Here is a 15,444-nt window from a genome sequence, read left to right on the forward strand (position 1 = left end):
TGCGCCCTGAATGTTGCCAAGTGCATGAACCTTGTATGAATCCTACATTGTTCTATATTTATTTTCTGCCAAACAACTGAGTACTGAACTATATGACACCAAGGATGTCTTCCAGATTTGGTTTGTGTTGCCATCAATTTGCATCAATTCCAAACACACACATGCAGTCTGTGTGTGTGTGTGTGTAAATAAATATATATTTACACACACACACAAGATGCAAAAGAAAAAATATTTCATGTGCTTGAATAACCACTGAACATCTTTCTCTGAAAAATTGTGTAAATGTATCCGCTTCTGTATTTGGAAAGGGATTCAAAATGGAGGACTGGATTTCTATAACACAAGTCCCTCTCACAGGATAGATGATGCTATTATTGGACCTGAGCTGAGGTTTCATCTATAGAATACAGCTGACAGCAGTAAAGTGTGGGGTGGCTTTGGGCTATCTAGAATTCTTGAATTGGCTGGTTGAAGCCATTTTCCTATTGTGTCTCTGCACCATATGTAGTCTCTTTTCATATTTAATTCTCTTTCCTATTATTTTTGGTTTACTTCTGCTCACAGTTCACATTTAACAACAAGCACGTGCCCTATAGCTGCACCCAATCTATAAGCAGGAATCTGTCTCTATGACCACCCGCTCACAGTTGCAATGCAGTTCGACAGATTGATGTTGTTTCAGAAGGTCTGGTTACTGGAAACTCAGATTTTTTATTTAAATGTAGTGTTCGTGAGAGGAGACAGCCCGCCTGACAGCATCAGGGATTGCAGTCTTTTAGGTATCTCCAATGGATCAAATCTTGCTCACCTTTACTCTGGTAGGTATTCCTATTAATTTCATTGGGAATATGCACCTGAGTAAAGGCAGGCACTTTGAAAACTACTAATAAAAAGTACTATACAAGAGCTAGGTATTATTAGGATCAACAGTACAGGCATAGCCCCACACTGCCTACATGTCTTAACCCTGACCAGAACGGTTGCCCCTTTACAAGAGAGAAGACAGTTCATTGCTAAAGGTGAAGGTGGCTTCTCTGGGTCTGTTCACACACTATCAACCCTTTTCCCAAAGAGCACCAACCCACCCATCAGATGCTAACTTTGAGTTGCTAATGACCTGGGCTGGAGTCAAACTACTGACTCAGAAGTGAGTATTACAGACACACTGGCGGCCTTGCTCCCTCACACATTCATGGTTTTGTGCCATGTGTACACTAGTTGAGCACCTGCTGAAATACAAGATTCTAGAACCAAAAAAAAAAAATCATGGTTATCTTTTGCAATTTCAGCATCACAGGGTGTGCTTTGATTGGTCACTTAGTTTTACATACGTGTGTAAGAAAAAGCCCAAACTCAAGACCCAGTGAAGACAATGGATGTTTTCCCATTGACTTGACTTAGACTGGGAGTGAACCTCCCTTTATATTAATGCCTCAAAGCTTTCAAACTTGGGTGCCTAAAGTTAGTACCTTAAAACCACAGTTAGACCTGATCAACATTAGAAAAGTTGCTCTGCTTTAATTAAATCTTTTTAAATTGATCTTGTTATAATTATATAAACCTCATATACGGATGTACTTGAACCAGCTTAAACCTTGCATAAATCCATTTAGTTACACTGAGTTAAGCCAGAGTTATGTGTCGGATTTAGGAGTCTAAAGGTATGTCTACATAGCAAAGAAAAACCCATGGCTGGCCCATGCTGGCCGACTCAGGCTCACAGAGCTTGGGCAGTGGGGGTGTTTCGCAGCTGTATAGACTTCTGGACTTGGGCTGGAGCCCGAGCTCTAGGATGTTCTCACTTCACAGGATCCTAGAGCTCAAGCTCCAGCCTAAGTCCAGAAGTCTTAGCAATGAAACAGTCCCACAGCCCGGGCACTGTGAGCCTGAGTCGGCCAGCATGGGCCAGCCACAGTGTCTATTGGCTGTGAAGGCATACAGGAACCAAGTCCTACTGATTTTCAATGAGACTAAGTCACTTTTGAAAATGCTTCTAAGTAACTTAGGTGCTTTTGAAATTTTTACCCAATAATGATAATAAAAATCACTGACATTTGTGGGGTTTTATTATAACCATTATTACAACAAAAGAGCAAAAAATACTGCAATGCTTTTGTTTAGCTTTTTATTCCATCGTTATGGCACAAGATAGAACTTCAAGACAACATCATTGAATAAGTCTTCAGCTTCATTAAAATTAAGACTAACATGTTTTATAAAAATCTTTTTATATGATACATTTTCCCTTATGTGAAAAAAAAAAATCCTCTTAAAATACTGAAGTACATTGCCACCTGCTGGTCATAAACATTTTTGCAGTTTAATAACACCAGCACTTGTGTAACAGCGACATTTACCAATGTAACATATAGTTAGTTATTGAAGAAAAAAAACATTTCCCCAAATTTTGGCACAATATTTATACACAAAGCTGTGAACTTCTCCAAATGTCATACTCATTTCTAAAACACTGCATGTGACTCCTTTATGAAAATACATTTAAATGCTTATTTCGATTGCTTTGTTTTTTTGTTGTTTAAAAGAAAAAGCCATATTTCTTTCTATTACATGCCTTATTTCATTTTTTTTTAAATTTTGGATTCCAGTTCATTGTTTTAAAATATATAAAATCATACACCTATAAATATATATTATATATTATATACTGTATATATAAGATTGTAGTCGCTCTAGAATGGGAGGGTGAATTTTTGCACTAAGTCTGTTAGTTTGGTTTAGGCACAAACTTACTCTTGATTGATTAGCTGAACTGCTTCTGAACAGAATCTAAAAAAATATTCTTTTATAACATTGTATCAAATTTTAATTTTGTTCACAAACTTACATTTATAAGAAAAAAATATTTGGTAAATAATGTCCCCCCTAGCTTACTACTACCCTTATAAAATATATGGCTTTTCATGTTTCATTCTATTTTAGTGTTTTTTATAGGCAGTGAACAGAAGGACAATGCCCCCCATTAACAAGTTGTTTAAAAGCACAGAAACCAGCTTGTGCACTTTCTATAGAATTCCAACGCATATTATGGTAACATAAGTAAGTGCAGTGATTTGTTTTAAAAAAAGTCAGTCCTAATTGATTGTCATCTGTTTACGAAAACATACTATATGATTATCATACATAACCCAGACTATACAATCATCAAAACTGCAGACATATAAATACACCTTAGCAACACCAAAGCACTAGTTTTATCTTACACACGGTTTGTGCATGCAGAGTTGTTACACTGAAATGTTCATCTCATTTTTCTCTCTCAAAAGCTTGCTATGAAACAGGAACATACTGTATTTGTAAATGGACTGCTTGACAGTGCTATTAAAGATTTAAAGTGAACAAAGTTTTCTAAAAAATTAAATGAAATGTACTTGGTATAAAACAAAAAGTTTTCTAACGTCACTAGTCTTTCCCTATTCAAGAGACGCGTAGGCTTGGGTGGCAGTTCTCAGTAAGAGTCTGATCATACAAGGGTTTCAGGGAGAGCATCTGGGTTATCAGCTGATAAAAGCTCCCAAATTTGCCACCGCTCTCTTTGCCAATCGTGCCAGTCTGGCTCCGATACATTTTTATTGTTCTGATTATTGGCTGGAGTGGAATAGGTTTTACCCATTTTGTTCGGCAAGGGCTGCCACTGCTGACTGGAAGTGGATTGATCAGTTGATTCAGCTGCTGGTCCTCCTGCTGCTACGGTCCCCAAACTTTTTTCTGGTCTTTGAAGTCTCCACAATGAATGCACTGTTGAAGAGACAGCTGGCCGCTGGGACAATGCAGAACTTTGGTTTTTTGGGCCAGGATAAGGGGGTGGTGGCCTCTCTTTTCTGTTTATATCTTCTTGTCTCAGGTACGAAGGTTTAGCTGTTCTTGGCAAACAACCCACATTTGGGTCATGCTCTGTAAGGTCCTCTGCGCTACTAAAAGTCAAATGCCGCTCAGCCCTTGAATTGGACTGGTCTGAACTCCTCCTGCCACCCTCAATTTGTGGCGTACTGCAAACACGAGAAACTGGGGGATGAGGCCTACATTCAGGAATGGCAGCAGTAGTCTGACTCCTTCTGATTATTTGCTTCCCGTTGTCCAATTCTGTCGCACTACCCTGCCACCGAGGCCAATTCAATGATAGGTTCCCTTGGGAAAGAGAGCACCGTCCTGGTCGTAATGAGCTGCTTTCATAAATGTTTCCATATGAACCTGAGGACCAGAATAAGGCAGAGAACATCAATATGACACACTGACATTTTACAAGTCACCACTGACTTGTTGCACTATATTGGCAAGGTCGATGTTGGACCTGTATTATCTGAACTGTACCTGTTGTATAAAGCTGGTGACTTTAACACTTAGCACTGACATAATGCCATATAACTTCAAAGTGCTTTAAAAGCATGAATTATACAACATTCCTGTGAGGTAAGTAGGTGCAGATTGAAGAAAAACTGAGGACCGGGAGTTAAGTGATTTGCCCAGGGTATACAGGGAGTTAGTGGAGTCAGGAGTAGAATTCAGGTCCCCTGCCTCCAAGGGCTGTGCTTAAGCCCCTAGCACACACTGCCTTTCAATTCTATTGTTCTGCTTTAAAGGAGATGAATTTCTATTACCTTATCTTGTGGCTCACTTTTAAATGCTGCCATATTTGTATAATTGTTGTGCCTCTCTTTACCTGATATATTTGTAAAATAATGAAGTAAAAAAACAAAATGGGAAGCGGAGGAATTGTTAAAAAAACCCTGAAGATGTGTCTAGAATGAAGATTCACCATTTAAAAATAAACAAATGAAAACCGTTGATCTTATAAACATGCATGCACATGTTTAATTTTATGCACCATGAATAGTCCTATTGCTTTCAGTTCATAGTGCATATCAAAGTGCTTAAGCCTTTGTCAGACTGGGGCTAAAAAGTATCAAAGAAAGGTCACACCTGTCATTCCTGGATCTTTGGAGCCACATTTCAGTGTTGAATGCCAGGTGCCCCAGATATTGAAATGATCCTCTGGAACATCTACAGAAGAAGTAAAAGAACATGAAATGATCCCTTATAAGCACTGAATGGAAACACATGAATGGAACAATAAATAAATTAAAGGTAAAACTTTATCCAGGAGCACAAGATGAGAGAGCAAACATAGTGATAAGGTGGATTTCCTGTACACCAGAGACAAAGAGCCAAATCTTGTTCTGAATCATTTAGGCTCAAATCTTTCAATGAGCTCCCTATGGAGAAGACCCAGGAGCTTTCACTCTCGGATTGGGGCCTTCCTTAAGTGTGTAACAAAGCCCTCTCAGCAGCCAGGAGTTGGGGAGGCCTCAAGATGCAGACAGATGCCTAGTGAAATTTTTAAAAAGTACCTAAATGATTTAGGGGCATCAAACTCCCATTGATTTCAATGGGAGCTAGGCACCTAACCTGTTTAGGTGCATTTTGAAAATTCATCCGGCCACCTGTCTGCATTTTTAGGCGTCTAAAGACCTTTGAAAGTCATGCTCCAGATCGCTATATTTCCTCAATTTACCCATTAAGTACTCTGCAATTTTGATGTGAAGAGTCTTCTGGAGTGCTGGCAGCATACCACTATTGTAGCATGAACTGTAGACTTTCACAGAAATAATCAAGCAAATGGAATTTATAACTTGAAAGTATTTAATCATTACAGCTGAGGGCACCATTTGGTTACACAAACAAGCAGTAGGGCAAGGCCTGCACTGTAACAAAGTGTGCGGAATACCCCTGGGAAGATGGGAAGGACAGCGGCAGTGCAAGGTTCCCCCACGTTGTTCTGCTAGCATGGCAGGATTGAAGAGTGATGTGTGATGTGTTTTACTTTCCTAAATGGTGGCTTCAGCTTTCAAGAGTTTGGGAAATGCAATACTCTAATGAGCACAAATGCAGCATAATGGTAGGGGCCAGCCAGCAGAGCTCACAACATGGGTTGAGGAGCAGAGCCTTATGGCTCAACCTGGAAGGGAAGATGCCAGCTGTTCATTATAAGAGCACTCTATTGCTCCATTATATTAATCTTGACGCATAGCACTCTTTACCATTCCAGCCGCACAAGTGCCATGCTCTCACATATCTAAAAGGCCAACCAACAGTGAATCCTCCATTATGTGGAGGGGAGGGATCCACAGGATCCTATATGGACCTATTTTTTATCACAGCTCAAGTACAGTGCGGAAAATCACACTGCTGGATAAGTAGGTCTGAAGAGGAGGAAGCGATTCTGCCACAAGGGGGAGAAACAATAAACAACACGTCCTTATAAACAGCATGTGAGAAAAACAAACATGTACTGGTCCTACTTTACCTTTCACAGCCCATGATCCAGGCAAATGCTCTCTTGATTTAGACTGCAAATGGCCAACCAACATGTACTGTTCGGGCACCTTGTATAGCTTATCTGAACTGAGGGCAACATCTTCTTGCATTGCCATCAGCGACCGTTCAGACAATACCGGTGAGTTGTTGTCATAAGGGGAGACATCTCCGCTTGAGGCTTTGTTGGAGTCCGTGGAAGAATGTCTCCCTTCCATAGAGTAGGAACCTTCTGATCGCAGCATCTCAGGGCTTCTGACAGAATTTGATAAACAAACATTTGTTAATGTGCAGGGCTCTGAGTCCATTAGATAAAGCTGCATTTTGACAACATCAAGAAATGACGTGATCACAGCTGCTGAAATGAAAACACTTTACAAGCAATATGGAGGAGACTTTTCCACAAATTTAGGGGATTAAAACTTGCCACAAAATGGCCAGCAGAGGTCAATAAACTTCAATGGATGTTGCAATTTAAAATAAAAACAAAAAACTGTACAGCTCACCACTGGAAAAGAAACACACTGAATAGATTCCTTATGTTACCTTGACCGCTTTGCCTGTAGTGCAGTGAATTTTGAGGGTGACTGATCTGTTCGATATTAGGCAATATGTCACAATCCCCCGACCCCTACCACTCTTAAGAGAAACAAAGAGCTATGTCTTGGGTGATCTCTCTCATGGCATGAGAAGGATTCCATTCTAAACAAATTAAGAGAAAAATAACCTACGCAGAAACACACATGACAACTAGCTCTTCTGATAATTTTTAAAGTTTCTGTCACCATTTTATCTTTATATCATATTGATACATCTTGTAATTTAATTTTGAGAAAAAGGTAAAAAAGCACAGCTCAGACTCCCAGATAAACACCAATTTTACAAACATCTTGGGGACACTGGAACCCCAATTTTATGAAGGTTTTCAGTGTTATGATTTTTATTTGTGCTGTAGTAGTACCTGTGGGTCCCAATCAATATCAGTTACCCAACGGGTTAGGTACCATGCAAATATTTACCAAGTGGCAATCCTTTCCTCAAAATGAATTTTGAATTTGAGATTTTGAGAGTAATTTAGAAAATCAGGATTTAGATGGACAGAAGGGTGACCAGATAGCAAGTGTGAAAAATCGGGACAAGGTAAGGGGTAACAGGTGCCTACATAAGACAAAGTCCCAAATATCGGGACTGTCCCCATAAAATTGGGACATCTGGTCACCCTAATGTACACAGGGGAGAGCCCCTGAAGCCTCAGAGAAAACTCCAAGATGACCTTGTATACATTTTTGCCTACATACCCTATTTTTTGTAGTTCCCTTTCCTAATTTTTATTACCAGTTACATTTACCTAAAAACTAGATCTTTATTCTTTAAAAGCTCATCTCTTGCTGTCTAGGGTTCTCTGTGTTACCCAAAATTGGGCCAGCTAGTAAGCTTAGGGAGGACTAATGACCCACCAGAGTCTGGCAGAAAGCAGCACGTTTATTATACTGATAGATAAGCTCAAAAGAAGGTGGTGGGGCAGGGGAGGGTGTCACACTCACACTCGCATACTCACGCTCCCAGGACAGGCAAAGCACTGGAGATGTCAGGATCCTTCAAGGTAAGTGTCCCACAGCGCAGCGATGGATGGTGCGATGAAGGTAAGGCTTCCCGAGGCACGATGGAATGCAACGCAGTGAGCCACTGGCCAGGCAATCCGGGCGAAGGGCCTTCATGGGAGGTACAAGCTTGTGAGTGCACTCCTGAGCACATGGCCCCTTCCCCTTTTAAGGACCTGCTCCTCATGGCCTGCGACTAGAGATGACTTGGCCGCATCTGGTTGGTCACACTCCACCTCGGACAATGTCCACGCATTGGGTGTGTGAGCGCTGCCTAATCAGAGTGTCAGACACCTTGTCTACCTGGGAGCTCTTCTGATCTTCCAGCTGTTCAACCAGCCCATTCATCCCACAAGCATTCCAGGAGGGAGGGGGAGGAGGAAAGCCACTTCACAGGTATTCAAAGAGGGAGAGGAGAGGAGTGTAACAGACCTTTTGAGCATACAGGTTATACATAGCATAGTCATACAAAGCATACAGATCACTGCTGCTCCTACAACACTCCGCCCCTTGAACTATGATCATTACAGTAGTAGTAGTTGTTGTAGGTCACAGGTGATCTGTTGCAAACAAACCAAACAATCATAACCGGGTGAATATAACTAAAACCATTACAATTGACTAAACACCAGATATAACAAACACAAATGCAAACAATCACAATCATCATAATTGGGAATACAATAAAACCATGACCATTACAATAATTGGGTACATTGACAAACAAAATGAGGCCCAAGTTTGATGCTGCAATAGCCATCAAACAATAAAAGTTAACCCTAACCCTTAAATACACACAACAAATAAGATTTGTAGGATTATCACAGTTGTCATGCAAGGTTAAAATGATTTGGAAGATGCATAATAACAGAGAACTTGGTGAAATTGCTGATACTTAAACTAACATTTAGTTGCAATACAAGAAAATGTAACTAACAATACAAATGTATCAATAACAAAAATCAACAACAAAATGATTATTAGAGAACCTAATAAAAAATAAACCTGATGCATTGGGGACCAAAGTCTTTTGGCCTGGGGTGGATGTGATTGATAATTTGGTTGGAGATAGGGGAAGTAGAGAAAGGAAAAGGCATTTACTCTGTCTAGTGTAGTATCCCCTCTCTCTGGACCCAGTGCTAGCACAGGACACCCACCAGAGACAGACACAACATGCAACACAGACTTTATCGCGACACTATAACCATGGTATTTCTATAACTCTTTAGCTGGTACCAGCTCTGCTGATGTTCCGGTTCGGAGGCTGAAAGATAGAAGCTTAGAAACAAATTAGCTGAGCGCTCCCACCACAGCAGACCGTACTTGTTCGAGTTGTCTGCGGTGTCTGGGGTCCGGCCATCTGGAGTCCAGATCCGGGGATCCGGATCATACCACATATCCCCGTCCCAATCATCAAATTGTCCTGCACCCCCCTGGGCTTTCACCCCAATGGCAGCAACCCGGGCTGAATAAGCCCCCTGGACCCTGTTCTCCTGGGCAGACCCCTTCAAGACCACATCCTTCAGGAGAGAACTGCCTGGCTCAGAGCAGCATTCTCTACTTCCACAGTCAGAACCTGCGCCTTCCACATATCCTGTTTCTTCTCCAACTCATGAATTGTACTCCCAGGTGGAACCGCCCCTGGCATCCAGGGGTCTACCCCTTTCTTCTGGAGCCATTCTAACAACACCCTGGCGCCGCTCCCCGAGGTGGGGGTGTCTTCTTACTCAGGCTGCTTCACCTTTTTCTTCCCTTTGCCCCACAGTGGCATACTTCGCAGTGGCATCCTTTTCTCCCTGCAGTGGGTTGCTAGCCTACCACTTTTTCATGGAGGCTCAAGCTGGACCCACTCAAGAGATTACTGGAGAACACCAGGGGACCCCTACAAGCAGCCTGAGTGAGAAGACACGCCCCCCTTGGGGAGAGGCACCACTGCCCGGGATGTTGTTAGAATGGCTCCAGAAGAAAGGGGCAGACCCCTGGATGCCGGGGTGGTTCCACCTGGGAGTACAATTCACGAGCTGGAAAAGGAACAGGATATGTGGAAGGCGCAGGCTCAGACTGCTAGCGCCCAGGTGTCTTCCCTCTCTGTAGCCGCAGTAGAGGTGGCGGCAGCAGAGGAGGAGCGGGAGAATGCTGCTCTGAGCCAGGCAGTTACCCGCCTGAAGGATCTGGTCCTGGAGGGGTCCGCCCAGGAGAACAGAGTCCAGAGGGCTTATTCAGCCCGGGTCACTGCCGTTGGGGTGAAAGCCCAGGGGGATGCGGGACCATATGATGATTAGGATGGGGATATCTGATATGATCCGGATTCCCTGGATCTGGACCCCAGACACTGTGTTTCAGTAGTCTGGAGGATGGTCTGAAACTATGGGCCTGCGCCTGCAGGGGGCACGGCCAGGGCAGGTGCAAGGATGTTTCGTGCCCTAGGAGAAACTTCCACCTTGCGTCCCCGGGAGCCCTGCTGCAGCTCCCCGCCCCAGCTTACCTTTGCTCCTCCTCCTCCCCGAGCACATCACCGCCACTCCACTTCTCCAGCCTCCGAACTGGAACATCAGGAGAGCTGGTACCAGCTAAAGAGTTATAGAAATACCATGGTCATAGTGTCGAGATAAAGTCTGTGTTCAGTGTTCTGTGTTGCATGTTCTGTGTCTGTCTCTGGTGGGTGTCCTGTGCTAGCATTGGGTCCAGAGAGAGAGGGGATACTACACTAGACAGGGTAAATGCCTTTTCCTCTCTCTAATTCCTCCATTTTCAACAAAATTATCAATCACATCCAGCCCTGTCCAAAAGACTTTGGTCCCCAATGCATCAGGTTTATTTTTTGTTAGGCTCTCTAATAATCATTTTGTTGTTGATTTTTGTTATTGGTACATTTGCATTGTTAGTTACATTTTCTTGTATTGTTAACTCCACACTTTCCTCTATGCACCATGGTTCTACTTCCCCAATCCCTGAAGAGTAGTTCATGGGCCCCCATAACCTGCAAGACCTTGGCCCATGATTGTAGGGCCCTGTCTTTCAGGTCTTGGATTTGTTCCCTCCCGTCCAGAGACCTCGAGAACAACTGTTAGTAATTGGGGATTCTGCAACATTTTAGCAACTAAATGTTAGTTTAAGTATCAACAATTTCACCAAGTTCTCTGTTATTATGCATCTTCCAAATCATTTTAACCTTGCATGACAACTGTGGTAATCCTACAAATCTTATTTGTTGTGTGTATTCAAGGGTTAGGGTTAACTTTTATTGTTTGATGGCTATTGCAGCATCAAACTTGGGCCTCATTTTGTTTGTCAATGTACCCAATTATTGTAATGGTCACGGTTTTATTGTATTCCCAATTATGATGATTGTGATTGTTTGCATTTGTGTTTGTTATATCTGGTGTTTAGTCAATTGTAATGGTTTTAGTTATATTCACCCGGTTATGATTGTTTGGTTTGTTTGCAACAGATCACCTGTGACCTACAACAACAACTACTACTGTAATGATCATAGGTCAAGGGGCAGAGTGTTGTAGGAGCAGCAGTGATCTGTATGCTTTGTATGACTATGCTATGTATAACCTGTATGCTCAAAAGGTCTGTTACACTCCTCTCCTCTCCCTCTTTGAATACCTGTGAAGTGGCTTTCCTCCTCCCCCTCCCTCCTGGAATGCTTGTGGGATGAATGGGCTGGTTGAACAGCTGGAAGATCAGAAGAGCTCCCAGGTAGACAAGGTGTCTGACACTCTGATTAGGCAGCGATCACACACCCAATGCATGGACATTGTCCGAGGTGGAGTGTGACCAACCAGATGCGGCCAAGTCATCTCTAGTCGCAGGCCATGAGGAGCAGGTCCTTAAAAGGGGAAGGGGCCATGTGCTCAGGAGTGCACTCACAAGCTTGTACCTCCCATGAAGGCCCTTCGCCCGGATTGCCTGGCCAGTGGCTCACTGCGTTGCATTCCATCGTGCCTCGGGAAGCCTTACCTTCATCGCACCATCCATCGCTGCGCTGTGGGACACTTACCTTGAAGGATCCTGACATCTCCAGTGCTGTGCCTGTCCTGGGAGCGTGAGTATGCGAGTGTGAGTGTGACACCCTCCCCTGCCCCACCACCTTCTTTTGAGCTTATCTATCAGTATAATAAACGTGCTGCTTTCTGCCAGACTCTGGTGGGTCATTAGTCCTCCCTAAGCTTAGTAGCTGGCCCAATTTCGGGTAACACTCTGCTTGCTGCTTCTGTCTGGATCCCTTGTTTTGGCCATATGACGTTCACTTCCATCCCTGCTTTCTTATTTTTTGTCCTTCAAACTCAGTTGTGGCTTGTGGTTTATGGTTCCTCCCCCCTTTGGTTGATGGGGAAGCCTTAGTTTTGGGCAGGCTAGCCAGTACCTACAAAAAGTAGAAGCTCATCTGTCCCTGTTACTTTTTTTCCACCTGAGGTCAAAGACTTTGTGACATCATATTCATCTCCCCTATAATTAAACATGATGTGACATCAGCTCAATCTTGTGAGGTGCCGAGTTCATTGAAAATGTTGAGCACCTCACAGGGTCATATCCAAAGAGAGGACCTTGGCTTCAACTGTATAGTAAGCATCAGGAGCACATTGTTTCCAATGAAACAATGATCCTCTTTCCAGACAAGTGACAAATGACAAACTGAAGAAGGAAAACAACACGCTTTTAGAGTGGAAAGACTGACAGACCATTTGAGACTCTGGATTAACGCACAACTGAACCTCTCCTATGTTCTGGGTTTATTTCAGGGGACCTGATCTACCAAAGTGATACAGACTTAGTAAAATTTCAGGCTGGATTCTTTTCATGCAGCTTTACAAGCACTAAACTCCAAAACACAAAATAGATACACTAAACAGAATAGCTCTTATGTTTTATTCACATTCCATGTCTTTCTCACTGTGGAAGCATCCAGAGAATGCTGAGCTTAAATAAATTCAGCTGAATCTAGAAATACTTCCCTGAGCTGATTCTGAACTCTAACTGGGAATTAACTCACACCCAGCCAATAGGGCTGCCATTGGGCTTGGTAGAGTTATCTTAGCACTACTTAGGCAGGGTTCACCAAAAGATCAGTAAACCTTGCCACCGACAGTTTCTAGGAAAACACTTGTTGCAGATGTACTAAGGAATTATGGGATCTGGAGTACAACATCAGTGGATGCCAAATATTTTTCTTTTTCCTCTCTTTAAACTTTTCTTCCTTCCTTCCTCATGTCTACTTCTTTCTTTTTCAATTCTGAGAAACCTTTGGGGGTGGAGGTGGGAAATAGAATTAGAGAAGTAGCAGAGGATTAAGCAATGTCTAAATTTCAGAAGAGGAATCAAAAAAACCTGAGGGAAATGGGGAACAGCTTGGCTATATTTCCTAACATTGACAGTCTTTTTCTTCCTGCTTCCAGATAGATGGAAGTATAAAATGTATTGTAAGCGATCTAAGGCCTGATTCTGAAACACTTATGCTTATGCTTAACATGAAGCCTGTGAGTATTATCACTGAAGCCAGTGGGACTGTGCACATGTGTAAATGTTTGCTGGATCAGGGTCTGATTAAAGTAAGATATGGGAAAAGAGGGGTTATACATCAAGCTAGCTATGGCAAGGTAACACAAGAAACAGTGAGGGGGAAAAGAAAGCAAAATACTGTGAGAACATAACTTTAGTTATATGTAAGAGTCATATAATGTCTTACCTTGAATGATCTTTGTTATATTCTACCTCTTCTTGATAGTGTCCCTGATAAAGACTTACTTAAATGGAAACTGTCACATTTGGAAAGGTCCATATTTTCACTTCTTAAAAAAATCCCTTCTATAGTATCTGTTATTTACATTATGTAACTATTTACATGTGCTATTACTTTCCAAATTATTCTTAAAGGATTAGTTTTCAAAATTAAAAGAAAATGATTGTAGGTCAGAACAACCCTATACCAAACCAAAGGTATGGACAAATAGAGAATGCGGAACACTTTGGGGGTGGAAATTTAATTTTCAGCTTCCAATGATTTATAAAAACAGTTTAAAAATATTATTTGTAAAATACCTTAAACCATGTTCTACATACTATGCTATAAACAAATAGCAAACTACTGCATATTCTTAAAAACAAAACTTCCAGATCTGTTTCACCTAAAATGATTCCATTAGTAAGTGGATGTTTACTGCACTCCAGTATTTACTTTCACTTAGGTAGTTGTGGCATTCTCTATACTTAGATTGGGAAATTAGGTTATCTACCTGTAACTGGATGTTCTTTGAGATGTGTGGTCCCTATGTGTATTCTACTGAGGGTTTACACATGTACACCATGCATCTGGAACTGGAGATTTTCACAGTAGTAGTGTCTGTTGGTCCATGCATGCATCCTTTTCTTGCCTCCTGGTTTTGTCTGAGGTGATAAAGGGCGGGGCGAACCAACCCCATGTCTCCAGTTCCTTCTCCACCATGAATCAAAGAGTTCCGCAGCAGAGGAGATGGGGGGCAGGAAGTGGAATACAGATAGGGACCACACATCATGGTGGGTGGCCATGGTCAAAGGCTGGGCTCTCATGGAATGGGCCCTCACCTGGCGGGGGAGGCACTCCCGACAACTGATCGAGTGTAATACACCCTGAAATTCACTTGGAGATTCTCTGTGTAGAGACTGCTTGCCACTTAATACTCTCAGCTATTGCAATAGACAATTTAGAAAATTTCCTGATTGGTCTTGTTCTCTGCAGGTGGAAGGCCAAGGCCCGACAGATGTCGTGGGAGTGAAGTCGCCGTTACTCTTCCGAAGTGTGAGGCTTCAGAAAGAAAGCAGGTAAGTGGATGGGTTGATTCAGATGAAACTGGGATACGACCTTTGACAGAAACTTGGCATGCAGGTGCAGGGAGACCTTATCCTTATGGAAAGTAGTGAAAGGAGGGTCCACCATCTGGGCCTCAAGTTCACCTACCCTTCTCGCTGAAGTGATAGTCACATGGAAGGTGACTTTCATGGAAAGGAGGGACATAGAGCACAAAGCCAGTGGCTCAAAGGGAAGTTTCATTAGTATCAACAGAACTAGGTTAAGATCCCACTTGGGGGGGGGGTGATAGGTTGTATGGGTGGGAAGGTTCTGATGAGGCCTTTCCAAAACCAAGCAGTCAATAGGTGTATAAATACAGAGTGTCCTCCCACAGTGGGGTGGAAGGTGCTAATAGCTGCTGCTAGGTGGACCTTGAGAGACTTGAGGGTGAGACCCGATGCCTTCAAGGACAGGAGGTAATCCAAAAGAAGGGAAATCTCCACTTCTTCTGGGGAAAGCACTTTCTGTTGGGCTCAGAAGGTGAAGCAGTTCCATTTGGCATGGTAGGAACTAGGAACCTAGTGGACCCTTTCCTGCTACTCGAGAGGATGACTTGCAATTTTGATGAAGTCTAGGGACCATGTGGGGTCCAAAGTTGATTTTTCAACATTGATGCTGGAGCAGGGGTGAGTTCAAATGGCTGGACCCTGTTCTGAAAGTGCTGAGGGACTACCG

At 42.7% G+C, this 15,444-nt stretch overlaps 1 protein-coding gene across 5 annotated transcripts in view; it reads right to left on the reverse strand.

The window, feature by feature from the left end:
* Positions 1 to 2,169: 2,169 nt before the first annotated feature.
* Positions 2,170 to 15,444, reverse strand: part of ARHGAP6 (Rho GTPase activating protein 6) — a 510,120-nt gene continuing 496,845 nt past the window's right edge. For 4 of the 5 annotated variants that reach the window (XM_084643363.1, XM_084643366.1, XM_084643365.1 and 1 more), the window contains exons 11-13: positions 6,326 to 6,588; positions 4,942 to 5,022; positions 2,173 to 4,212 (exon numbers count right to left, since the gene is read on the reverse strand). In XM_084643363.1, coding sequence (XP_084499489.1) covers positions 3,485 to 4,212; positions 4,942 to 5,022; positions 6,326 to 6,588 — 1,072 coding nt within the window. In that variant the 3' untranslated portion in view covers positions 2,173 to 3,484. Of the gene's footprint in view, positions 4,213 to 4,941; positions 5,023 to 6,325; positions 6,589 to 15,444 lie in introns of all 5 variants that reach the window. The other variant, XM_084643362.1, reaches the window with a different exon arrangement.

Source organism: Lepidochelys olivacea, assembly GCF_965140295.1.
Source record: "Lepidochelys olivacea isolate rLepOli2 genome assembly, chromosome: 1".
Taxonomy (NCBI): Eukaryota; Metazoa; Chordata; order Testudines; family Cheloniidae; genus Lepidochelys; species Lepidochelys olivacea.